General features: G+C 45.4%; 1 protein-coding gene and 1 long non-coding RNA gene across 2 annotated transcripts; both read right to left on the bottom strand.

Moving 5' to 3' along the window:
- Positions 1 to 2703: 2703 nt before the first annotated feature.
- On the bottom strand, positions 2704 to 18716 carry SNCG (synuclein gamma). The gene is made up of 5 exons (XM_040607469.1): positions 18399 to 18716; positions 13318 to 13359; positions 12404 to 12531; positions 4271 to 4357; positions 2704 to 3116 (listed from the first exon to the last, which is right to left on the bottom strand). Exons 1-5 carry the CDS (start codon positions 18517 to 18519, stop codon positions 3096 to 3098), a joined length of 399 nt encoding a protein of 132 aa, XP_040463403.1. The 5' UTR covers positions 18520 to 18716; the 3' UTR covers positions 2704 to 3095.
- Positions 18717 to 19834: 1118 nt separating this feature from the next.
- LOC121094110 lies at positions 19835 to 26028 on the bottom strand. Its single transcript, XR_005829751.1, has 3 exons — positions 25914 to 26028; positions 25401 to 25466; positions 19835 to 19933 (listed from the first exon to the last, which is right to left on the bottom strand). It is a non-coding gene; the product is annotated as an uncharacterized LOC121094110 (long non-coding RNA).
- Positions 26029 to 26156: the final 128 nt, after the last annotated feature.

Here is a 26156-nt window from a genome sequence, read left to right as displayed (position 1 = left end):
GAAAGCCATTGCTTTCTCTACTGCATCCCAGACGAGCATGTTTGAAAAATCAGGCCCTGCATTCCCTTTAAAACACAGCTGGGGGGGAGCTCTCAAAGGCTACGAACTGTATCACAACATATCACTCAATAAAGCTTAAATGTAATGTTACATGGCAAGTAAGTTTTGCTATTAAAAGGGGGAAAAAAATGTTTTTCAGCATTTTGTTGGTCACTTGTATGGTAAAGTTGAGGCAACACTTGGCAGCTGGATCACCACGGAGGTGACAGCCTGAGTCATGTCACTGGGGACAGACAATGGCCCTGCTGCCCCTGGCACCAAGCGTTGTCTCGTCACAGAGGGATTAAATTAACAGTTTATATGAGAGTGGTATCACACATACAAGGGCCACTTAAATAATTCACAGGAGATGTGCAAAAGAACTCTTGACTGCCCAGAACACGACTTGTCAGCAAAAAATGACTTTGCTACTGTTTACCTCCATCAGCTCTTACCCGGGGCAGGGGCATTCCCAGTGCTTCCCTTGGGAAAGGACCTTCTGCTGCACGATGTCTTCTGATGCATCTCCTCCATCCTTCTGTTTTTCAGTTTCCTTCCGTCACCTCTCACGCTGGTCTGAACACTCATTAAAAGTACAGCCTTCTGTTCCATGCAGCGAACTAAGCAGACATACAACAAAGTTGAATTGAATAATTAATAAATAAGCTTTTGGGTCTTTTATGACAGACCCTTCTGCTTCAGGAGAAACGAGTGTTGACCTTTCTTACCTCTGAAGCAGCCGCTCTGACTGGCATTGCTGCTCCTAGGCTGGGGAAGGAATGGGGAGGAAACCGAGGCTCACCGAGCCATTGCACGGGCACAGCGCTGCCCTGTTCTGGCTCACTGATGCAGGATGCTCACGTGGGAGGAAACCTTGTGTCCTGGTCTCCGTCTTCAAGGCTTGTGACCGCCTTGTGCACTTCTCTGAGCTCCGACCTCCATGGGGCTAGACTAGACCTAGGCAGGGGCTATGGCAGGGAAGTGCCGAACCCCTGTCCGGCCCAGGCACAAACAGCGCTCAGTGACACGAGCGGCAGGCGAGACAGATCTGTAGGAAACATCCAGACCAGCTGAGCAGTGGTTTTAGGCTCACAGTTCTAGATATAGGTGTGTAAATACCAGTTAAATCCTTTCCTTCCCACAGGGAAGATGCTACCATAGCACAGCACATCAACACTGAGCGCTGCAAGCCTCGCTCCTCAGCAGCTACGTAGCCCAGTACCCTAGAGCAGTGTGCCTGCTCTTAGCTCAAAAATTATCATTCTCGCCTGGTCTCAGTCCTTTTGGACCAGGGTGAAGCCTGCTTGAGACGGGCGTTCGGGGAGCAGCTTACTCCTTGCTTAGTTACAGCCTGGCCCAGCCGACACTGCCCCTGCCTCCCACACGTGCTGTAGCTAGCAAAGGCACTCACCTCCTCTTTCCCCCTGGCTGGCAGAACAATTTTTTTTAAACCTCCGTAAAGCAAAGCTTTGGAGCAGAGGAATTTTCCCGCCTCTCCTGAGCGTGCACTATGAATAGACTCCAGCCTCCAGCAGGAGTATCACGGCCCTTCATGCCTTCTTACCTTGGCCTCAAATTTAGTTATTCTGTTTAACTGGCAGATGTTTTGCAGGACATCAGAAAAGGGTACGCATATAATGGATATAACTTCCTTTCAGAGGCCTTATCTCTGTGAGGGCTCTTTTGTTCCCCTTCCTTGTCGAGATCAAACATCCACCTGGATGGAAATCCTGCGGTCTCCAGAAGGCAATGCTTCATGTGCATGGTTAGCACACGAGGGAGGCTGATATCACACTTGCTAGATCCTTCCATGCTACAGCAAGTCTCTCCTGTAATACCTTCCGTAGTCACGCAGCTTAATGGAGATTAATGGTCTGATTTTGAAGCAGCTTAAATCTTTATGGTTTACACTGGCTTCTCACGGATTCGTGGGTGCTCTGCCTGCAGGTGAATAAAAGACCCCAGGTTTTAGATCCACACTGACTGACAAGGCTTTAAACTCATCCTTCGTTAGCTACAGCAATGAGCTTGCAGCTACATTTTCCCGTTCTCTAAGCCTGTGAATGCAGAAGGTGTGCGCTGCTCCCACCCAGCAGCTTACCTGCAGGCTGCCCCCTGTGCAGCCACCACCAGCCCCGGTGGTCAGGCTGCCCCCCGTTACCGGATCGGGCACCTCACAGACATCCTGCCTGACCCTGCCAGCCGTGGCCCGTTCTGATCCAACAGGTCAGTGCCCATCACGCTTCTTTAATTACCTTTCTGGCTGTTCATTACACCCAAATGTCAGGACAGAGCTTTTAAAGCTCTGGCGTAAGCAGAATCAACAGCAAAGAACAAATGCTAACCGAGCTCTACATGACTTCCACGTTCCTAGAAAAAAAAAGGAGGCTTTTCTAAATCCACACCACTGGCCCCAGACCCCCCCCCCCCCCCTTAAACACAGGGGAGTATTTAACAAGTGATATCTCTCTTTTTCAGCCCTGAGAGACAGAAAGCTGGCCTACTTATGCTACTGACTTCAGAAACACAACTTTTCATTATCCCACATCTTTTACATCATGATCTAAGGCCCTTGCATTTTAATACCACACTTTTATAGGAAGAGTTAATCAGTTTGGAAGGATCAAGGTCTAAAATGTGCAAATAAAACTGACAAAACAAAAAACTTGTTCAAACACTTTTATTTGTTAAAAAACAAAACGAGACGAAACAAAACATATATATTTCCACAATACCTAGAGATCCCAAGTGCCAGTGCGGATGGATGTGAGAGACAGATCAGTGAATCCGACCAAAACACGCAAAGCGAGCGGGTCGGGGAGCTGCGAGGGAGGTGGGGAGGGAGACACACACCCCGGTACACACCTGCACCTTCCTCACAATCAGAGGAGCCTGGCTTACGTATATTTTATGACTGGTTAATGCGGCAAGTGAAAGACTACAGGGCTGAATGTAGTTAGTCTGTGGAGAGCGGGGTTTTCCTGTTGCAGTGTCAACTAATATTTCCATGTATGCTCTTGGAATGCTCTCTTTTGAACTAGAAGCCCCTAAGTTGATTAATTGCCTTCATTTTCACCCTGTGAGAAAACACAGACAGGAAAACAGTTAAATATTTCCAGTGGAAAACGTACATAAATAAAACCAGGAGAAAAATCAGCGCTGGTAGTCACCACATAAAACCCCATGAACAGCTACAGAACAATAAGGACCATGTGTGGTGCAGAAAACAAATGAATTATCCCTTCCTTCTGGGAACCAGGCACACTCCTGCTGTAACTCAGACCTCTGGGGAAAATGAGGTTGTGATTTCGCATGGGGTGGATGCTGAGCTAACATGGGGCTGGGCTGCCACTGCCACCCATGTCCCGCTGCCGGCTCTGCCTGCCACCCTGCCACGCAGCTTGACACAAGTGCTTGCGCAGCCGTGCAGTCAGTCGGACCAGCAGGGCTCATTTGGGGGACTGGCAGCAGGGGGATGATGGCTGGCGGAGGGTGGGAGGTGCAAGCTGAGACTTTTGGGAGCTTCGGGCACCGTGAAGACAGCCTGAGCTTCAGAGAAGCTGAAAACTGGGGAGTTTGGGTGCTCGCAGTACTGCGGGGCTTGTGGAGCGGGCAGCCAAAGGCTGTAGGACCAAAATCATCAAGGAAATACCACGGGAGAAGCGTTCATCCTTTTAAAGCACCCGTGTTGGACAGTAAGAGGTCATCATCCCTTGTTCAAGAGCTGAAATTGGCCCAGAGGCTGACACTTGACCCAGGGCTTCAAAAGGACATAGCAGGGAGAATAAAGCAAAAATTAAAAGAACGAATTTAAATATAGAAAAATCTATCTTGTTAGCCAAAAATCTATAGAAAAATCTAACGTGGTATCTAAGGCTCTTCTAAAGCATGGCTGCAACCAGGAGAAAGCTATTCCATGTGGTGATAAAGCTATAGGTAAGCATTAACTACCGTTTGTGTGTTTATACCCCAACACCAGCCAGTAGTTTGCAGCCTGTCCCACCTGTCACTCACAGCAAATTCTTAGTCCCAAAAAAGAAAGAGGCAAAAGCAAGAACTGATGAGGTCAGGTTTTTGTCAAGTAAGTGATGGAACTGGGAATAGCGATGGGCTCCACGTGCAGCAGATCTATAACCACAGAAAACAAAGAGGAGATGGTGCCAGGGAAAACCAGTAGCCCAGAAGAGCCCCTGCATGGTCTGAGAGCCCGGGGACCGCGGCATGGCCTTACCTCTCCGCCGCCGCCTGTGCTGGCTGCTGGGGCCCCCTCTCCCGCCGCCCCCGGCTGCTCGGGCGGCTGTGGCACGGCCAGGTCCTCCTGCCAAGTCACAAGCGAGATGTTTGTCCTTACTGCCGCGCCCAGGGTCACTGCCTCCATCCCAAGGCTCTCTGAGCAGACCGCGCAGGGCGAGTGAGCATTACGCACGCAAATAAAATGCCAGGTTTAATAGATGGCAGATATTGCCTGAAATCCATTTTTTTGCATGCAGCTTGTTAGAGCAAATGTCTATGAAATAGCAATTCAATTTCTTGCAGTCTCATTTAGGGTCTTTTTCATACAGAGATTCCGTTCTTTTTCTGAAGTTTTCTTCCCTGTCACTGAGACCAGCTTTGACTCCTTCATGTGAACCAATTTGAGAGGAACAAATAAATGTACCCAGAGTAAGACAGGCTATGCCTAGCCTTTCCCCATACTATCTTCCCTACCCTAAATACTCATCACATAGACTAATACTAATTTCAGATATAGCAGTATTGCAGTGGCATTAATGTCATGCCTCAGATAAAATGTCATTATTAAAGGATAAGCTTTTCTTTGTGTTTGAAGTCCAAGCATTTTCATAAGCTCTTTGGGTTCTTCCAGCTACCTGCTGACATCTTTCAGTGACCTTTCTATGCAACAAAGAAAAGATTATATTTCCAGGTAATTACTTTAAATGTGATTTGGCCACATGGGAAGCGAAGACAAAAATCTTGACCACACTGGATGTGCACAGGGGGTGGACAGAAAGCAGAAACACACCATTGTGGAATCAGTCACAAAGAGCCAGGGGAAGCAGGAATAGCAGGACCTCTATAGTCCAGCCCCAAATCACCAGCAAACTTTGCTAAAATTACAGAGCTGCTCTGTTCCCTTTGAGCGCACATCCCCAGCAGCATTCCCAAATTTTTACTCATGAAGTCAGGGCCATCACAGAAGGAACTGGAGACACACATATTACCTACAGGGAAAGTCAATTTTACATGGAAGGGAGATGTATAATTTGAATTTCAGTATTTTGAAAACGCGAGGCCACTGCTTTCCCTGGTGCCACTGTTGCCGCAGAGCGAATCAAATGCTCCTGTCAAACCTCCTGTAAACAGAACTTTATGCTCCGTGTGTTTTGGGGGACTCCACTCTTCACTTTAAGGCATGTCCTTACTTTCCTGTCCAGTCACAACCGTTCTCATCAGTAGGAGCACACACCTGCTGCTTTTGGGACTGAATTAGGGAAGAGGAGATGACGTGAAATAAAAAGGAAAAAATAGACATATTTCAAAGTTACATAGATATAAGGTAGATCCCATGAAATTTAAGCTGGAAATTGGACTTCAGATCCATTTTTGGCAGGAAGGGGAGCCAGGAGACAGAAGCACTGCAACCTGGCCTCAGGATGGAGTCTGAGGCTTTAAAACACTCTACATGCATATAGGGCCATGTAAAAAGGACTATACTTTATAACTCAACAGGCATGTTAGGTCAGAACAGGTAAATAGCTTCAAACGGTATTCTGAAGCTTTACAAGCAGGTTTTTTGACTGTTAGGTGGAAGGAAAAGAAACCCGCCAGGCAAGCCAACGACAATAGCTGCCACAGCAGGTGCTTCGTAGGTTTTTGCCAGTGGGGTTACCAGCTACCACGTGAAATCACGAAGGTGAATCAAAGGCAACAACCTAAGGCGCTGAGTTGCCTTGGGAAAACTGGGGGACACCTCATAGGAACAGAAGGACAAGTGCAGTGCACTGCATCTTTCTACAGGACATGATCCCCTACCTATTCTTGCTGCGGCCAGGGAGCTCAGCTCTGGTAGATGTCATGGGAACTATCAGGGAAAAGGGGATCCTTTCCTCAGGACACAGCACCTGAGAGTGATGGGTAGGCTGAAGAATCCCTGTTCAGCAATTGTGCTGCTTATTGTATTGCTTAAATCATGCTCTCTGCCAGGACTCTGCTCCAGAAGGATAAAAGTGACTCCCACCTATTTTTAGAAAGGGAAGCAACCATGTTGCTGGAGAGTGTTTCTAAACTGTGTTTCAGGAACCAGCACAATGGCAGGATGAAGAGGTGTCAGGCTGTGGTAGGGATGTCGCCTCACAGCCTTTTTCTCACACGCTTCCCACCCTGCCCAGAATAGCGAGCACGAGTTGAGGAAGGGTTGCATTCTTCAGCGGGGCGTTAGCCGGCTGGGGATTTCGGTGACTAGATGGGAAACCAATATACAGGAGGACCGTGCGATATAAGGGTCTTCATTTTGGATGAAGAGCCAGAAATTCCTGGGTACCAACCCCGGCTATAACACTGACTCATGGCATGATGCTGGGAAAGAAACAAGGGTGAGAAATCCAGCTTCTCTGGAGGACAGCTATAACTGTGCCATTCCGTTCAGTGTTCATCTCCACATTAAAAGGGATAAAATGTTCTAAGGGAAAGGCATGTTGCAACTATGAAGTAATTAGCAACGCTCCTCCTGCTCTTAAACAGCAAGCAGATCTCTTTTCCCCCCTCAGGGATTATGTACTGTCTCCAAAAAAAGTATTTTAAATGGAAAAAAAACTGATTTAGTGTGTTATGGGCTGCTTTCTTCTGTTTTTTTGGGGGCAAGTTGAATCTTTTTGGATAGAGAAGAGAGAAAAACAATGTAGCTTAACATAATAGTTAAGTGAAACATAAGACCTTAGAATTCATTACGGGAATACTACAGAAATTTTAAAATATCTTTTTGTGTATAAAAATACATTTGTATATAGAACATATACACTATAGAGGATGTATATATATAAAATTCAGTATTTCACTAAGGTTATGAAACACAGTTACATGTTCAGATAACACTAATGAAAATCTTGACAAATTAGGATGTGCAGTTTATAAAAATATTCCTGCGCAATGTTAAGAGGACTTAAACAGAGTATACTATAGGCTTCTGGCTTCAGATATTTTAATACTTTTTTTCAAAAAAAGATTTTTAAAGTCCACAGATTTTGCAAAAAAAATTGCAATCTGATTTTTTAGGTTTGTCTGTTTCACAGATTCTATGAAATTCCTTTTTTCAGCTCAGTGCCTGTGTTTTATGTTCTGCTGGCTGAGTCCATATGTGAAAAGGAATTTATATTTTTATCCACATCATGTTATAGGCCAGTGATTTTTTTTTCCCACTACCCCCAAAAATCCCGAGATAAACAACCTTATCAGGATTATCTTTCCTATCTAACAAAGAAAGCATACAGAATCTAAATAATGGCTGCTGGAACATTACTTATCAAAACCCTCAACAAATTCACTGGCAAGCAAGATTTCTTTATTATTATTATTATTTTAAGGCTGTGAAACCGGAGAGGTTCACTGGCAACCTAATCTGCTACAAATTTAACAGCCTGCAATGGGACATCAATTGCATAAGGCGGAGAAGGGTTCAGCCCCCTGTAGTGCTCTTGACCTTGGGTGCTGGAGCAAAAGCAATGCTGCTTGGCAGCATCCCCAAACCACTCCCTTGTTAGTCCTCAGGCAACCTGACAGGTCCCATGGACGGGCTGTCCTGGGCGGGTTTTGGGCTCAATGTGCTCAGAGTGATGCTGACAGCTCTGACTAAGAGGTTAACCCGTGATTAAAGCGAGTGGACCCACCGGCAGGCGCGCATGATACCTGCCTTACCCTACAAATCCAGGTGGACTCTTGGGGTCGCTTTGTTTTCATCCACCTCACAGACAGACTCTCTTAGGGTTTCCTGGGGCTGCTTATACAAATAATATGTATTTAATAACGTTTACATTATTATCCGATGGGATTACTGGGGCACAACCTTTAGCCACGAAGCGCACATATGCACACCGAGTCTTGTAGGCTTCAAGGCTTCACCAGTGCCACTGACACAGCTGTTCTGCATCTGAAAAATGTACACCTGGGTGCACTAAGGAGGCTGAGAGGGAAGCACAGAAAAAGTGCCTGTAGGCAGAGTACCCCACTCCACGCTGCTTTTGCAGTCTTCCTTGCTCCATGGGATGCTGGAGGATACCACTGGGATGCATCACTGCATCAGTGAAGTACAGTGAAGCTTGAATACAAAGGGGAAGAATTTTGACTGTTTATTCTACTGAGTTGCAAGGTAGTTCAGCTGTTGATGTCCCAGCTCCTCCTGCTTAGCAGCTCTGCCCTCGGTGGCCTCTCAGATGCCCTTGGTTGCTCTCTTCTACTGCCACTTGCCCTGCCCAAACTAACTCAAACAAAGAGGTCACTCATCAGTTTCTGCTTCTAATTCCTTTGGTGTGACTGTCTTAGCGTCAGTGGTGTCGCAGGGTTTAAGCGAACAGAATTAAGGCCACGAACATCAACTGTTTGCATTCAAAACGTCCGGCTGTTGCGAAAGCGATGAGCTGCGGTACGGGCGCAGCACACGTGCGCCAGATGAAGCGCAGAGAGAAATGATGTGATCCAACGGACACACCCGGCAGTTGCACGTAACTGACAACTGCTCAAATCATTCATGGAGTGAAATAAAAATAAAAAGGATCAAACCCAATTCAAAGTGACAGAGCCATGAACTGACAACTAAACCATATAAAAACTGACAAGGCAAACAGATCTAAAGGGAAGAGCTAGGTGGAGGGCGTAGGGAAGCATCAGCTCCGGGGAAATACCTCCAGTCCCTGAGGGATATTTGGTGAAAGAGAGAGAGTGTGTGTGTGTGTGTACACATACATGTGCTTGTTCCCAACCACGTGGTGTCTGCAATGCAGCAAACTTTGTGCTGTGTCATGCAGATGAAGAATTAATCCTCTTCTAAGACAGGGGTATTTAGTGGATGGTTATCTCACTGAAATCTCTTAATATTCACCCCAGGGACTGGCATGGGTGCACAGCCACAGAAAAAACACATTACCGATAGGTCTTGTTCCTTTGTGTATCAGAAAAATTGTGGAGGGTTTATAATCTTTTAAGTTATGTATTTTTTAGTTAATCCTTAAAAACTCCTCCAAATCGGTCAATGCCATCTTGTATTCAGTTAGCAGTGACCAGGCCAGTGCCAAAGCCCTACGAGATGACACCAACACTACTCAAGGTTGCTCTCATCTGGTGCTTGGCACCCCTCCACGTGGTAGAGTTACTTCAGCCCCATTTTCTTCTGCCTGGCTCCAAATGCTCCCACCGAGGAAAGCAAGGAGCAGCGGGCTGCCAACCGCCCCAGGTGTGTCCATATTTCGGTGCCTGCCACGTTCCACAAAGGGCTGAGTTCTTCCCCATGGCCAAAGTCACCGTCTGATACACCCGCAGGGCTCAGCCGCCCTGCAGCTGCTGCCCCGAGCAAAACTTAATCCAGAATCCTTAGAGTTCTCTGCTCCTTGCTAGTATGAGCCTGCCGCTGATCCCCGCTGTCAGATGCACAGATGAAATGTCAACAAGCTCTCCATAATTGACATTAATACTGGGAACGCTCAGCTGGGGACGTGCCTCCTAGGCCACTCGACTCCCCAGATTTGAGTCAGCCCGTGGCGCTGCTCAGTGCCATGCATTCACACACATCCCCTGGGCTTTGGACAACCCTTCCATAAAGTCAGCAGGGAACAACACTGGACATAGTTGAAAACAGAAATAAGACATTAGCAAATGCTGTTTGCGATTAGAAAGGAGGAGGACTGGATATAACAGCTCGCTCAGACCTCAGCGGCTGAAACACTTGTGTATATTTCCAGGATATATATTGCATATATTATGCAAAATTATAGCAGTAGGTATGTATTTTTTTAAACATCTAACTGCTACACCTTATCACTCTTCTCAGTGTATCTCCAGTGGGTCTCTCGCATGCAGTACAGTGCCCGGTGCTGCTCTTGGCAGCCTCTGGCTGTGTTTCCATTAGCAAGTTATGCAGCACAATAGGAGCAGAGAGAACAGCTGGTGCCAAGAGCCCAGCACAACCCCTCCACTCCAGTCAGAGCCCTCCCTCTGGAGCAGCTCTGGCTCCGTGGCATTAACCGTTAGCAGTTGGGATGCACTCAGTGTGCACATGGAACTCAATCTTCTGTGTCATTGCTATCCAAAAAGTATCTAGCAGATGCAACTGAAGTGTGGTGAGTGAGGATGACTACAAGATCCGCACTGCTAATCCAAGCTGAATTAAACCAGTGGAGTAACGACCCCTCTCTTTCCCAGAAGGAAGCGTTCTGTCTACATCTCTTTCCTCTGTGACTTCTTTTGCCTTGCTTTTCTCCTCCCGCTTTCATTCTGCTGCCCACATCTGCTATCCAGCATGACACTGTGATACTGTATCCAAAGAAATTTCCCTCATTTAGCCTACCCTTTTTTATTTCTTGATCAAACCCTATTTTAACTCCAAGCAGGCAGACGTCAACAGAACATGCCAGAACAGTTCAGAAGCTTAATACTTTAACCCTCTGGAAAACCCACAGCTTTTTTTATATTGCCTGCAGTCTGCATAACCCAGAACTATTACTAGGGTGAAGGAATCACTGATTTTCTAAGGGACTCCCTGCACAAGGATGGAAACGGAAAACATCTAACTGGTTTGAGCTCTGAAATTATCACCTTTAAATTGTAGCTCATCAGTCTTTGGGGGCGGGGGGGGGGGGGGGGGGGGGGGGGCCTCACTTAGGATGAAAGGGGAAGAGGATTGCTGCTGCTCAGTCCTTGCCAGACGGAGAGACAGTTTGGAATCTGCAAGATGGATTCCTACCATCAGCAAATTCCTAGCTCTCCCGGGTCAACTACCCCATGCCCCATGGAGTTAGGAATCACTGTTTGCACTTCTGCAGCCGAACTGCCGTGTCCTGTGGGAATAGAGATTAATCTTATCCCAAGAGCTTAGCAGAAATTCTATATCTGCCCTTTTCACATGCTTTCAGGAGGACATTTTGCGTCACTTGTAGCTGGTGTTCTCCTCTTTTGTTAGGCTATTCTCTCAGGATTTATATGGCATGTAGAAGTTTTGTTTCACATCACAATGTGTTTACGTGCAGGTCAGGAAGTTCATCAGCCAGCCATCTGAACAATTAAAACAATTTTGGCCTCGCTTTGCTTTGATTCTGGGTTTGGGTTTGCTGTGACTCATCTAACTCATGTCGCTATCAATGCCACGGCCCACAGCTCTCTGAAGAGGGGAAACGCAGCCAGGCTTACCAAAGAGCTGCCAAATATTATCCCCACGTCCCGTACAATCAGTTGCTGTTCGTTACCACTCAGTGAAAGCACCTTTCCTAATTATCAGCTTTGCCTTCATCTAGGGAGTTGTTCTGCTCCTTCACATGCCCCTTAATCCCCTCAATTTGAAGCAACCCGGTTTGTCAAATCAGGCTGGAGGACAGAAGATGCCTTGTCCGAAACTGGCTTAATCTGCAGACAATTTGGGTCACGAGGCCTTTATCAACAAGCGCTTGGTGGTTGTCAAAATCAGCAGCGGGCAGAGCGGGAGGGTCGGGCTCGCTGCCGGGGCCGGCTTTGCCTGAGCTGCTGCTGCCCTCTGCCGCCCGCGGGGCTGCCGGGGGCCCACGCTCCCACCGAGCTCCCACACCTTCACGCCCGCCACCCCACAGCTCCCGCTCCGGCCAGGTGCTCGCTGCCGCCTGCCCGCATTTCTGCTCAAGTCCCTGGGAAAAACGCTTTCCACATTCACAAGAAAACGGGGAGCCAGGCTCTTGGCAGCAGTGCCCGCTGATGGGACAAGAGGCGATGGGCACAAATTGCTTAATGTGTCTGTCTGAACACGAGAAAACACTTTTTTTCTTTCCTGTGAGAATGGTCAGACACTGGCACAGGCTACCCGTGGATATCATGGAGTCTCCCTCCATGGAGATACGCAACACCCAGCTGGACACCGTAGCAGCCAACCTGCTCTCAGTGATGCCAAGGAGGCTGGACTAGATGATCTGGAGTAGTCCCTTCCAAACTAAACAATTCTGTGATTGTATTAGCCATCACACAATAATTCGTATTAGCCATCATACAATAATATTCAGCATTATACAAAAGCAGGTATTGCTGAAAACCTCTCACTGAATACGAAAAACTATCGACTGTAAATGTTTGCAAGCATTTTAAGTGTAATCCAAAGACAATTCTTCTGCCCCGCACATCACCAAAGAAACACACATACCTTTTTTACGACGCCTGTAGTGGCCACAATTGTCTCTGCTCCTTCCACAGTCTTGTTTGCCACTGTGTTCACGCTGGCTACAACAGCTTCTCCCACCACGTTGGCCTGCTCTTTGGTCTTCTCAGCAACTGGAGTTTCAACAAAAGCAGAAAGTCAACAAGCTAGGCACTGGCAAAAGGCAGTCACGTTCACAGGGACAACAGAACGATTGCACCGAGGTAAGAGAGGAAACCGGCCCTGCCACAGTCCCTATTTGGATTTTTTATAAGCGATCGCATCTGAATTTAAATCATGTTTGTGAGGGTTTTGTCTGACTCAAAATGCTGCCCGGAGAGCAGCACTGCAGCCTGTCAGTCTTTGCAGGCAACTGGAGAATGAAAAATTCACTGTAAGATACTAAGAGACAATCGTGCAAATAAGGCATTTTGCATTGCAGGCACGCATGACCTCTCTCTGGGTACCTTCTGTTTGACTTAATACACCTGGGCAGAAAAACCAAAAAGTAATCATCATGAAATTCTCCAGGGCAAGGATCCATTCATCTCTGCACAGGAGTCTCCCAAAAGACCACAGCTTTGGCTCGACAGGATGTTCTGTAATAAATCTCCACATGCTGGGCAGAACTCCCGACATTGTGAAACGTCTAAATTGCAGTGAATCATCTGAGTCTGCCAAGTAACGTTTGCTAGGTATTTCTGACCTGCTCGACCGATATTTTCTCCCACCCATGTGCACTGCCAATACCAGACCCTGACCCACCACTCCTGGCAAGCCTCCTCCATTCATCAAATGGAAGGTCACGCAGCTCAGCGGTGTCCCCCACTGACGTTCCATTTGGCAGGAGCGATCGCCTTATCAAGAGGGCCAGCAGCACATCACAGATTTCCACATCTCTCTCAGGGCTGTGCTCTTACCTGAGGTCACACTTTGCACTACGCCTTCCTTGGTTTTGGTACCTGTGAAAGGAAACACAAGGTCCATGAGTGCGACAGGGCAAAGAACCCCTTGGTTTCTGGACATGGACAAGGACAGCTTTCTGCTCTTACAAGGTGCAGCAAGGAGCCGTGGTGCTGCCAGCACCTTCCTGCTAAGACATGAGCCATTTGTGGAGCCTGAAGAAGGGAACAGCTTCTTTCCCCAATAAAGCCAACGAGTACCTTTGTGTCGGGAGTTGGATAACTTCAGCTGCAAAGTGTCTGGAGGTGCCTAGATCTAAAAAATCTTGATTATACCATGCTGAAGTACAAAAAAATGACCCTGAAATATTTCCAAAATGAACAGTTGAGTGGAGGTAAAGCAGTGCTGAGCTGATTTTAAAAATGAATGCATATTAAGTCATCTCATAAAATCTCACCTACTTCAGTCTTTCAAGACGAGGAGTCACATCTGTGACTCTCCCCTGCATTTTGGCAGGTTACTTGGCTGCGATGGTCATTTAAAGCTCATTCTGTACCTGTAATAAAGACTCTGGAGAAACTTGAGGCAGAATTTATAGAACCACCATCCACTTGCTACATACCTGCTTACTAGATTCCAATTTCAGTGCCTCAGCCTGCTTGCAGTGATACACAGAATGCAGATGTTTTTATCGCACGTTATGAAAGCACACCATATGTATGCTTACATTGTAATTTATCTTGCTGTTCTCTAGGCTAACAGGATGTGAGGGCATTCAGTTTGCAAGGCAAATAGCCCTTAAGGAATAATTAATCTCTGCGGTTTTCCTTCAAGCCTGAAGTGACCTTCTATACATCCCTTCTATTTGCATACTGCAGCACGTACATTAAATCATACAGTAGGTGGGCAGCCCCACATAACTAGATGCTTTTCCACATTACAAAAATAAAGGAACAAATTAATCTCTGTTAGGAGTTAAATAAACACAACCCAGAAGGTGCCACTGGTCCCACTACTGTATTTTGTACGTCATCTGCATCTATACAGGCTCTTTTCAGGTTTCCCAGACTGATAAAAGAAAAGGATTTTTATGGCCAGCTGTCAAAATGACAGAAATAGAGCACCAGACAGATCTTTAACTCCAGAGGTACTACAGCATCCGTGGGTGTGGTGGGAGCAATCAGCTACCAACCACTCATTAAACAGCCTGAAAAGCAAAACAGGTGCAGCACCCTGATAGCAACAGATCCAGCCCAGCACTGTTCTGCCTGATACATGTCATGTATTATTGAATGTAATTCTCAATTGTTGATTTATTTTGGTGGTTGCAATTGTCGCCTGGGGCAAAGCAAAGCTGTTCTACCACAATATGCCCTTAACATTTCACTCCACCCTCCTGAACTGTGTTAAAACTGAAGTCTTCATGCTTTCCACTTGTTACTGCTTTAAACTGCAGTTCCTAACGGTGCACGATACGCATGCACTGCTGTAACCTGGATTTAATAATGATGCCCGTCATATAGAAATGTGTACAGAAGCACAGCAGAGAGCAGAGCAGATGCAAGTCTCAAGCCATGAGCGTGAGCTCCTGAATGGGCCAAACGCACACAGTTCAATTCAGACGCCCTCCTGCTCCAGCTTCACTCCCAGTGCCATGCCAGTAAAAGACTGCCACAATACTGATTTGACATGCAAGATTTTGTCACATCAGGTGCAGATGCTCAGCCCTTTGCAGTTTTTTGGCCAAAGAGCAGTTGTTAGGTAAACAAAGTCTGTATTTTGCTGTACTAGACTCACATACGTTTTTAGTTTTGTAGTGAGTGTGCTTAGTGGGACAAGAACTGTACTTCTGTGTATTTTTTTTACCAGACTTTTGCTTTAAGATGACTATTCTGGCTCAGTTCTTTTGCAGGGGGAGGGGAGCAGGTGGGTACCATCTTTTCTGATGGAAAATAATTCCAGAAAGGAGGGATACGGGCAGACAAAAAAACCACTCGAATCCACGACAGAAGCAACGGCATTGGGAAGTGCCACCGCTGCAGCCTGGGGAGAGCTTGCCTCATCTTCCGAACCCAGCCTCCCGGCCACACCCAATGACTCAGGCTCAGCATCCATTATGCACCACATGAAACCTGACCTTCCGGCCCATACCCTTGCCAGCAACCCACATCTGTTGAATCAGAAAGCAATCACCTGATGCTCAATCTCATTTCACTCATTAGTCCTTGCCAGCATGCAGCTTGTGTACACAGAATTAAAAGTGCACGCATCCTGCCTCTCCAGAGTGCTGCAAGTCATCTGAAACATCTTTGGTGTCACAAGGGTGCGACCAAGGTGGTGGAGAGCCGCGCAGTGGGAAAAGGTTTAGAGTAGAAAAGGATATTATGGTGTGCTGCAAGTCCTGCAGGAGTTCGTGCTGGAGTCCCTTCCTTGGGGCGACATGTGTAGTCAAAAGCTGTTCTGGAAAACTAGAAGTGCGTTCTTTGTTGAGGCTTCCTGAACTACAGTATTAAACAGTACTAATTACCTTATACTCAATACTCAGATGCAGCTTTGCATTAACTTTGTTAACAAATCACTCATCCCCCTGTTCAAACCAAATAAAAAAAGACAGCCCATTGAATCAACCGCTGGATATACATTAACTGCGCAAGGATGCACTCCCACTTTGGTACACCCCGAGACTGTTACCGTTTGGAGAGCAGACTGTGATTTTGCTAACTGCAAAGGTGGCCCGTGCTACCGGATTTCTCCCTCTCTTTTCGTGCACCCTCTTCTCTGCCCTACCCATTCAGCAAGCCATGTGGCAGGGCAGGAGCATCCCAGGCTCACGACTGCCCCGGCGATGGCAGCATCTGTAACCAGCCCAGCTGTGAACCGCATTGCAGTGTTAGCACAGGAGGGAGGCATCTCCAGCTCTGGCACAGGTTGTGGGAACTAAACCTGCATGGCTCAGAGGGGAGGGACGAGTGCCCCGATGACACTGCTCCAGGCAGATGTCTCTGAACGAGCATTATTTTTTTCTCCTGGGGCTGCAGCAAGTGACTCACCAGATGTGGTGGTTGTTACCAGACATCTGGAATCCTCCTTGGAGAGTCAGCAAGGAGTTAACGCAAACCTGAATAAGTGTCAGGGATCCACTTCATCCATCCCAGGTTTTGGGTTTTTTTCCTCCCTTTCCTGATGTTCTGAAAAGACCCTCAAGCTTTTATACAAGTATTATTTTCTCCTATAACAGCAGCCAAACATTCAGGTTGCGTCACATAACGCTCTAGACCAAGCTGCTTCCTTCTGGAAAGGAAGGAGCAGGAAAGGAACAGTTCAGTTCTCTGATTAACCCTTCATGTGGCACAGAGAAACGGCAGCACAAACAACAGACTAATCATTCCCGTTTTAATCGATATACCTGGCCTCCACCTTCTCTGCTTATTTAGGAAACAATTCCCTGAGCTAATCAGCATCTGGCCTTTACTTTTCCTGCCTGTGCAAGACTGAATTTTGCCTGAAAGGCTGAGCAGCCCCCAGTATGCAACAGGAACTGAATCAGCCCCAAGGCAGAGTACTATCCAGTGCATGACTGGGCAGGAATTGGCGGTATACCAATAATCCAAAACAAACAAACAAATTGGGGGAAAAAAAAAAAAAAAAAAAAGGAGAAAGCACTTAACCTTTCCCTTGATCCTTATTTGATCCTCATTGAGAGATTTACGTTTTAAGAAAGCTTTTAGAAAACTTCGTTGAAGAGGTTAGAATCTCATAAGCAGACTGCACCTCATGGCTATGCAAAAATGAAAGCCAGGTCACAGTATGGAGACATACAACATGACTGAACAGAGATGTTAGGACTTATGTATAAAATTTGGAATAACCCTTTCTGACATCACTCAGACTAGGCAGCAGCTGGAGCAGTAGCAATGCCACAATTTGACACCTACATGTGACGTTTTGCAGACTGGTGTTTCAATTACTGTACTTAGTTTAATTATTTACAGGGATGCTGTTTACCTTTTTTCTTGGGAGTCAGCTTCAAATTGAAATGTGAACTGTTACATCTGTTCATTTACAGCATGCCAAGAGCTGAGTATTTAAAAATTTGGGATGAAGACCTTACCAGACCTGTTACATGTAAAATCTGTATTTCATTTATGATGTACAAGTACATAGCTGTAGCTATCGTCAACAGAGCTGTTTTAAATATAGCAGCTACATACAGCTGTGGATGGTGCAGCACGATAACAGGAAGAGCCTGCATGTAAACTTTCCTGCTAAAAAAAACCCTCTCCCACATCTAGCAGACATAAAAAGCTGCGTGAAGTACAGTAATCAGCAGCAAGGTTATCAGTCTTGGGAACCTAAGACTTTGTAGATTTTATAGTATCTGGAATAGCCGACCATCCAGCCATGTAATTGCATGTGCTAGATAGTGGAGATAGCGGGTTTCAAGGGTGACCTTCAAAGGGAAGGTTTCTGAAACAGCACATTAACTGCGCGAGGTCTCCAGGCAGGACATCAGACGTGCTGTTTTCCAGATCCTATCCTTTAGGGAAAATGAATCCGAGCGTCTCTTGTAAGGCAAGATTAACGCATGCATAGGGAACGAAACAGGTCGGTAAACAAGAGGGGATTTCAGGATAAAATGGTACGTTTGTGGGGGAAACAGATGCATCCTGCAACCCCCAGTTAATAATGCTGCTAGCTTCTCTCGGGGACCTCCTCAGCGTGTCTCAGTGTAGAGGTGAGGCAGAGACCAGCAGTGCTCAGATGCTTGGAGTATGACTGACTCCCCCTGCAATCGGTGAGCAGTGAGAACAGAAACCTGCCACCTGGGCACCTGCTCCTTAACATTGCATTAGTTCTGCCTCCCCTCAGGCAGTATCTTGAGTCTATGTATAATTTACAGCCGGGGAAACTGAGGCACGGGCAGGATGTGGCACCCCAGGCTTACATGGCCACTCTGTGACAGAGCTGAGGATGTTATCCAGACCTCCTGATGTTCACTCCCAAGCTTTAGCCACAATATAATTTCCCCAGACTTTCCCAGAGACAGTCTATGCGGCTCAATGTGCTCAAATGTAGATTGAAAATTGTTCTCTCTTACCTACATACATCACCCCTTCTTTAGTCTTCTCTGCAGCCTCCGTCACCCCCTGCTTGGTCTTTTCTGCAGCAGCCACCACACCTTCTTTAGCAATGGAGAAACCTTTCTTAAAGACATCCATTCTTGTTGCTTGCTAGGGTAATACCTGGGTGATGTGAGTGAGGGACAGCAGCAGAAAGCACCTCAAGACTGGGACTGCAATATGCAGCCTCACCCTCGGCAGATACTCTGTTTCTCTGCCGGTCTCTGCCTTTCCTCTTACTTCTCCGCTGGACGAAGGCAGTGTGGCAAACCTCGCAGCTCTTGCTGGCTCTTATTGATGAAGTGTGCTGCAGTGTAGCCAATGCCTGTGAACAGCTGATACTGAAATATTAATGATATGGATCTGCTCGGGAAGATTTAAGAAGGGAGGGGGAAGAGGACGATGGCATCAGTAGGTAAGGGACTGTCTGGAAAATTTCCAGACAGATAAAGCTTTTAAGATGTGCTGCAATGCTCTCACTCAAGGATGCTTTCATGTGAAGAGGGAGACTTTTTATCTGAAGAGCCGAGATCCTGAAAGGGCATCTCCCCAGGGGTGCAGCAGGAGGCAAACACAAGCTCTCCAGGGTTCCCGGGGGGGAAGGGGGGCACATAAAGGCTGGTAGTGTTTCTAGCAAACAGGGTCAGGTTTCTTCGTCTGGCAGTTACCAGAACCCACTTTGCACAAAACAGTAACGAGGACGTTATTTCTAGTAAATACCAAGAGAAAAAGGGAACCAGCTAAGGCTTGGTGCTCAAGTGAAGGGAGCTAGAAGTCCCACTTGCCATGTTTGTCAAGTCTGAAGGTGTTCAGTATAAAACACGGGTTTTGCATGGCTGCACATCCCACTACAATGGCTCGTTTCTGAAAAATCAGATGCCTGTTGGGGGAAATCCTGCTTCCTAGTTCTCCGAGTTGCTGTAGACAGACCTCTGCTCTGCCACTGCAGGGTGAGCTGACGTTTTCCACTGACGCCATCACTCACGTCGGAGCTCTGTGCTGCAGAGCACAGTGGGGTGAGAAAATCACCCAGCAGAGAACTCTTACAGCTTGCACAGAGGATCCATCCAGCCTCAAGGACTCGCCAGGAAAAACTACAAAACCATACGATCATTAATCACAGTTGGATATCCTAATGTGCTTTAAAGTTAAACTCAAGATAAATTCTTTTCTGAAATAAATCCCGAGTGGCCCAAACCAGCTGTTGTCCCGCTAGCAAACCGAAATTCAGAGCAAGCACCTGTGAAAGCAATTGCTGGTGCAACAAGGTGGTTATTTATATTTTTTTTTTAACAGTGCCGTATCTGAGACTACGGAAGCCATGGAGCATTGGCCTCCGAGCACAAACCCTGACCAGCTCTGGCTGCTTTTCCTTATGAGGCAAACCAAATACGAAATGCAGAGGTTTAACTGCATTATGGGAGGGTAACACACCGTAACATCATGAAGTGTACTGGTCCGTAAGCTGCTGCTACCGCAAGTTTTCAGCCTGGAAGTGTCAGATGGGGAATGCCTACACAGAAAAAAAAATAAATAATCTGAATAAAACTCAGTATGTCTGTACATACATGCAGACATGTACACAAACATAGCTTACTGTGGAACTAAGAATATTTTTTTAGGTTTTGGGAGTGGTTTTTTTTTTTACTCCATACTGAGACAATTGAAAAATGGTTGATTTGGGAAACAGCATAGATTTCTTCATCTTTTTTTCTCACAAATAATTACTTATTATTATTAAAAACAAATCCTTACTTATAAATGAAGTACAAATTTCCATTTGAATGTAGAAGAGCCAAATCTCTGACTAATAAATTTATCAATCTTTTAAATTGATTTTAAAAAATGCAAGATTCAGAGGAAGGCCATCACAACATAGCCAATTACTATAGGAGCTTGCATTGTTCTAGATTGTTGCAGCAAAAAGTGAAAAAAGGTTTTTCTTACCATCTTTCAAAATCCCCATCAGGTGGCTGATTGACCACTACCGTAAGTGCACAGCTGGTGCTCATTTCTGCTCCCAGGGTATTATTGAATTGAAGATATCTGCATCTTACTGTGCCATACAACCAGTGGTTTAACCTAGGTGCTCTTAGAGTCAGTTGCAAGACTCCCATCGATTTCATCAGGCACAGGGCAGGCGTTTTGTTTTTACTGCATTTGGTAAGAAGGAATTTACCATCTTTGGGAATCGCTACAGGGCCCATTTACTTTTTCACTAGGCTTTTAAAGACCATTAAAGCAGAGCACAGAGTTTCCCAGGGTTATGGGTTTTACTGATATTTTCAGGAGAACGCCTAGGCTGATAAGGCTGAGAGAGAAGTGTATTTTGATTTTGTTAAGTTATTGTTCTGTCATTGTGATTTTTACAATTGAATTCTACATATTTTGCATTGCTATAAAAGGTAACAAATACATGAAACATTAAGCCATCTTGGAATACGAAACGTGATTCATCACCGAATTGAATTAACCAGTACTCCAGTGGGATACTCCTTTCCTGCCTTCTCCTCTCTCGATGACCTTCAGAAAGAGCTCACAAGAGGTATTTAAATGCCGCTGGATCCCTCCCAAGGCAGCAGGCAGTTTGCACAGACATTGTTTTACCTTGAAACCCTTTTAGGAAAGCTCTGGACTCAAGACTGTGTTGTAGGTGATCTATATAGGGCAAGCATCAATAACGGCTGCTGAACGTTTGCCACCCCACGGTGACTGCAGTACCCCTTTCTATTCTAAGCAGAAGGTTCAGCCCTGATTTGTTGCCAGCCCTGCCTCAGGCGAACCTAACAACAGGAGCTAATGTAAGCAACCCTGGCTTTAAGATTTTGCTAACATTATCAGCAGCTAAAGAGAAGCTTCTCCAGCAGGCAATTCAGAGAAGCCAAGTTCCTATCTCACCTGGCAGCAAACTCCTTTTCTCTGTTCTCTGCCTTGGGACACTGGGGAGAAGTCAGTTAAATCGAGATCCTATTTTTCTTCTATTGAGTTTAATTCCTATCACTTTGTAAAGAAATTCATATCTCACAAACATTTAGCTGATCTGCATAACACGAAGTGAAAGCCTCGTCTTGCCTTGTGCAATGACAAATTCACCCAGCTGTTGTTCATCTGAAGTCTGAACTCTGGCTGCTCAGACTTGCCCATTGAGCTCTCGCTGCATAACACTGCAGTTTCTTGAGGGTCTCTGCAAGGTGCAGTTCCCAACCTTCCACGAGCCTACACCTCCCTCTGGGTGTGGGTGGCTCATACCTGGAAGCAGACCTGTACAACATCTGCCAGTAGTTCTGGAATAGGGGCGTGACACGTGTAACTCCAGTCTACCTATTCCCAAAGCACAGACACAAGGGAAAGAAACGCGTGCAAAGCAGAAATCAAGATTCCCTGTCTTCTACTGTCTTTTCTTTGCATCTGCAACAGATTAAAACAGGATTTTACTTAATTCGTGTCTCTCTCCTCTTTAATTTTCCCAGTTGCAAGTTGCTCCGCACACAAAACCTTAACCTTGTCCTTTAATGACGAACTTACGCTGGAGAGTAACAGCTGACAAAGGCATCTCGCTGGATGAAAGGAGTGGGATTTGGTCATATTCTACTGAAGTATTTAAACAGTGTATGATGTTGTTTGAAAGACAGGCAAGGCAAGGAAAGACAGACTGCTTTTGTGGCTGGTAAATATCCTTTGTTCAGGAAGTTTTTGTATGGAGAATAATATTAACATTAACAGGATCAAACCTTGTTCTATATAAACAGAAATCCTCCTGCCCCTCCCTCCCTCTCTCTCTCCATTTATGAAAACTTCAAAACACAGAAGGGAGAACTGTCTCAGATCATTCATTTTCATGCCTTAACGAAAATAAGCAGTTGTCTGACATCCTCTTGGCAAACAGTTTAGGATTTGAATCCCTGCATGTACGTTTGCATAGTTAATGACTAATTTCCTCTGCCAGGGAATGAATAGCTTGAAGGCTGATGGACGAGCCGTTTTTAAGGCACACGTACAGCGAGCAGAGCACTGCCAGTACAGCAGTCTTTCGTGACTGATCTCTGCCTTTGAATATCATTGATTATTTCTGTTAGTTTGCTCAAAAGCTTTGTCAACAAGAATTCATCTTCTTCCTCTGCAGGACAGAGCACTGAAAGGAACTGCCTCCCAGCTCAGCAGCCCCCCTCCCGACACTCCCCCCGCCCCCCCCCCCCGTGCTCCCTTTCCCTGGAGTTGCTGCACACCCACGTGCGCGTATCGACAGCAGGGAGGGAATGAGACAGCGTTTTCCAGATCTAAAACCCAGCGCCTAATGAGAAGCTATCCCCTTGCTGTGCAGCTATTAACAAAACTGTCCTATTCATCTTCCCAGATAAAAAAAATCCTTTCAGTTAGTCCGCTTCAGAGATTTCGAGCTGGGATATATGAATCTAAAGCAACCCATGCTTAGGAAAATAACGTAATCGTTTCTTGGCCTTTCAAATATTTTTCCAAGGTTTTTGGCTTTTTTTTTTTTTTTCTTTTAAAACCACGGATTCTGAATTTAAGTCTATAATTAAGAGCATTGTGGAGTAGGCAGTGAATCAGGGAAGATAAAAAGAACAAACAAGAAAACACAAATCTAGTAACTGAAAATTTAATTTCTACAGGTTCTTTCTCCAGAGAGCCACTGACTGGGCTAGCCAGCATGTTTGCTTTCCAAGTACATATAAGCCATTTATCAAATGTATTGTTTGGCACTGTTTAGTGTGTGGTCACCCACCTCCTATCCAACCGTAGGTGCAGGGCTCTGACTCCAAACAAAGAGAAAGGGGCCAAGATGAGATTTGACATCTTACACAGCTTATCCAGTACTGGCACCTGACAGCTTCGTTACGGAATGACAAATGGGACATTGAATTCTCAGAGCGGGCAACACTGGAAGGGGTTAAGAGCTGTGTTTGATGGAAATGGTTATAATTACCAGACAAAGCAAGAGTAGCCCTGAAAGTTACCTGCAAGATCCTGGGGCATACCGTGAATCTGGTGTAACTTGCAAATTCAACTCTTTCAAGACTAGTTTGAAGTCTGAAGACTAGTTTGAATAGTTTGAAGAAGTATTCCTCAAAAATAATTGGGGAAAAAGTATTTTCATAAATAAAGGCACAGGCAAAAAAAAGCCATTAGACTGGGATCCAAGACTGGAGGAACAATATCTATCACCTGTCCAATTTAGTTGCCAAAATATAGAGTGAGTGAGCTGCATTTTTTTGGCTAGCTGTTCTGAGAACTGCTAGAAACTTCTGAGAAGTAACAGGGCGGCTCCAAACATCTCCACATTGTTACTGTCACATCACTTACCGATAGGGTTTCAAGTATACTTTTGGAATAACACTTATTTCCAAATCATTTTCCAAACTATGTTTTAAATTTGATTTACTCGCCCATTCCTTCCATTCTGACAGTGGTAGCCAGCTGCATAAAGTACACCAAGCCTAACTGAGCAACTGAAAAGAGAATAGGTATCTATTAATATTAGTTGGTGCACAGCTGCCTTTCTTACCTAGAAGGTACCTCCTAGAAGAGACTGACCTCAGAAAGCAATGAGCAAATTGTTACAGCAAATGACCTTGCACATCTGTTTTCCTTGGTTCCAGGCTGAGGAGTTAGCTCAAAAAAAGAGAGGGAAAGTTGTGGTGTATCTTGTTCCTAAATAGGTACACTCTTCACACCTGTTCGAGCAAGAAAACTTACAGCTCAGTTTGCCAATAAATCTAATGTTATGAACCAACCGTATAACCTGAATGTTATTCAGAGACCTCAAATCAGAACAGCTATTAGACAGAAACCTTAACTAGCGTTTAGTAAGTAAAGTCCTTTGAATAATTCATACCTTCCACGTGTTCATGGCAGCATCCTATGCTATCCCCATCACAAGGAAAGAGACGTCAGTTGCCGGCATGCTCTAGATTTTAACATCTTTCATAACTGCTACCAAAAAGTCATGGTAAATTATTAACTTGCAGATGGCTGAGCAATCTGTGCCTCCCAAATGCTGCAATTGTGGGCAGCGTCATTACAAAGGCACAGAGAATGGTTCTCGCACCTGAAGGAGCAGCAGATGTTCTGAGCCAGGAGGATGGCAGAGAAACATTGCCCCACCACTTGGGAAGTATCACAAAGAATAAAGATTAAACAGATGAGTTAAGACTGAGTGGAAAGGTATATGCGGGAAGGCAAGTCCAAAGGGTTTGGAAGGAGGTCACAAGTGGGACAACTTCAGTATCTGTAGCATAAAGTCACTTTTCTGCAAGCCACGATCACACAGCAGTTCAGTTTATAAGCCTGTTTGTTTTGTCTTGTGTTTGTTTCAGTTCCTTCCTGATAATTAGTCTTATTAAATAAACAAACATAATGCTTAGGTCACATCCAGTTACTTGTAAGAAAGGCACATTTGTATGTGAAACATGGCACATAAAATATTCACACGTTAACATATATTATAGCAGGATGCACGCAATTCTGAAATAAAAGCAGCAGGAAGGAACAGAGGGAAATTGCCTACTTCTTTCAGTCTTCAGTCCAGAACTTATGATTTCATCTCCCTGGAGAAGTGACTACAACAGCAAGAGCAGGTTTTGCCCTTATAATTATCAAAATCTCTCTCCACCTTGCTCCATGTGCCACTGTTGCTGCCCTAGCACTTAATTGCTCTTACACAGTGGTGTCTGTCACAGGTCAGTAAGTGCATTTCTGCATCTTTCTAGGTTCTTCCAGTAAGCATAAATGAGGGGCAGTCAAAAGGAGAGGGGTGCAGATCCAACCAGTGATAATGAGATGCAAATTCACAGCCTTTAATAGCAAGGCCTTCCAAAATCCTAGAAAGATTTTACCCTCTATTTTTCAGCTGGCACTGGAATGACTCCAGAAAAGCTTTACATTTAATGCACTGAACTTCAGGATGTGCATCTCATCATTCAAACAGACATAATCTAGCAGGTCTGCACCAACATTCCCACCTGTTTTGTCAGCCGGGCATGATTCTCCTTCGTTTTCTTCTCAAAAATGCCAGAGAGCTCATCACCCTGCAAGACAGTAAGGAAAGAAAAAGTTTATGATAGCAACAAAACTAAAAGAAGCACCATCAAGTCTAAAAGCAGCACCATCAAGTAAAGCAAAACCAGTAAGAAAACTACATCCTACTTCCACAGCCTTTTTCTTCTTTATTATTAGGATTTGGTGATGCAGCTCTTTACAGCAGCTCTTGGCAAATGTTTTTTTGTAATGCTAATTAAAAATATACAAAAAAATTATGTAAGATCCAGAGATGAGAACCCAAATGGAAATTCTTAAAAATGTTCAATAATCCTGAATTCTCAGAAGGACCTCTTCATGAGAATCTTCCATGATGGCAACAGAGTACGATTCACAGAGCTACTTTGCAAAAGCCACACAAAAATGGATGTTTGCAAGCTCTTTTTTGCTGTGCATTTACTCCGAATCCCTTAATGCCCATAATTTGTTGTACATACCATGAGTATTCTGCTGCTAAAGCCACGGTATTTCAGCCTTTAAATTGCAGAAAAAATACCCACATGCAGACATTGGAGCAAGCAGGTCTGTGACATTTTTTGGCACCATAACGAAAGTCTGTTACACCGCTCAGTATTTTCTTTCCTTTCTTTTCTCTTCCTTTCCTTTAAGCTAACATCCTTTTCCTGTGCCTGAGGGAGAAGGCAGTTGATAAAAGCCAAGTTCCTGTCCACAGATAAGTT

This window comes from Falco naumanni, chromosome 9 (assembly GCF_017639655.2).
Source record: "Falco naumanni isolate bFalNau1 chromosome 9, bFalNau1.pat, whole genome shotgun sequence".
Taxonomy (NCBI): domain Eukaryota; kingdom Metazoa; phylum Chordata; class Aves; order Falconiformes; family Falconidae; genus Falco; species Falco naumanni.
Note: the sequence above shows the minus strand (reverse complement) of the source record. Positions and strands in the feature narration are given on the sequence as shown.

What these genes read in the sequence shown, in the direction of transcription:
- SNCG (XM_040607469.1), bottom strand. Translation starts at nt 18,519, where the DNA reads ATGGATGTCTTTAAGAAAGGTTTCTCCATTGCTAAAGAAGGTGTGGTG. An exon ending in AGTGCAAAGTGTGACCTCAG is followed by an intron (nt 12,532 to 13,317) that starts GTAAGAGCACAG and finishes TTGAAACTCCAG; the next exon opens with TTGCTGAGAAGACCAAAGAG. An exon ending in CTACAGGCGTCGTAAAAAAG is followed by an intron (nt 4,358 to 12,403) that starts GTATGTGTGTTT and finishes GTGACTTGGCAG; the next exon opens with GAGGACCTGGCCGTGCCACA.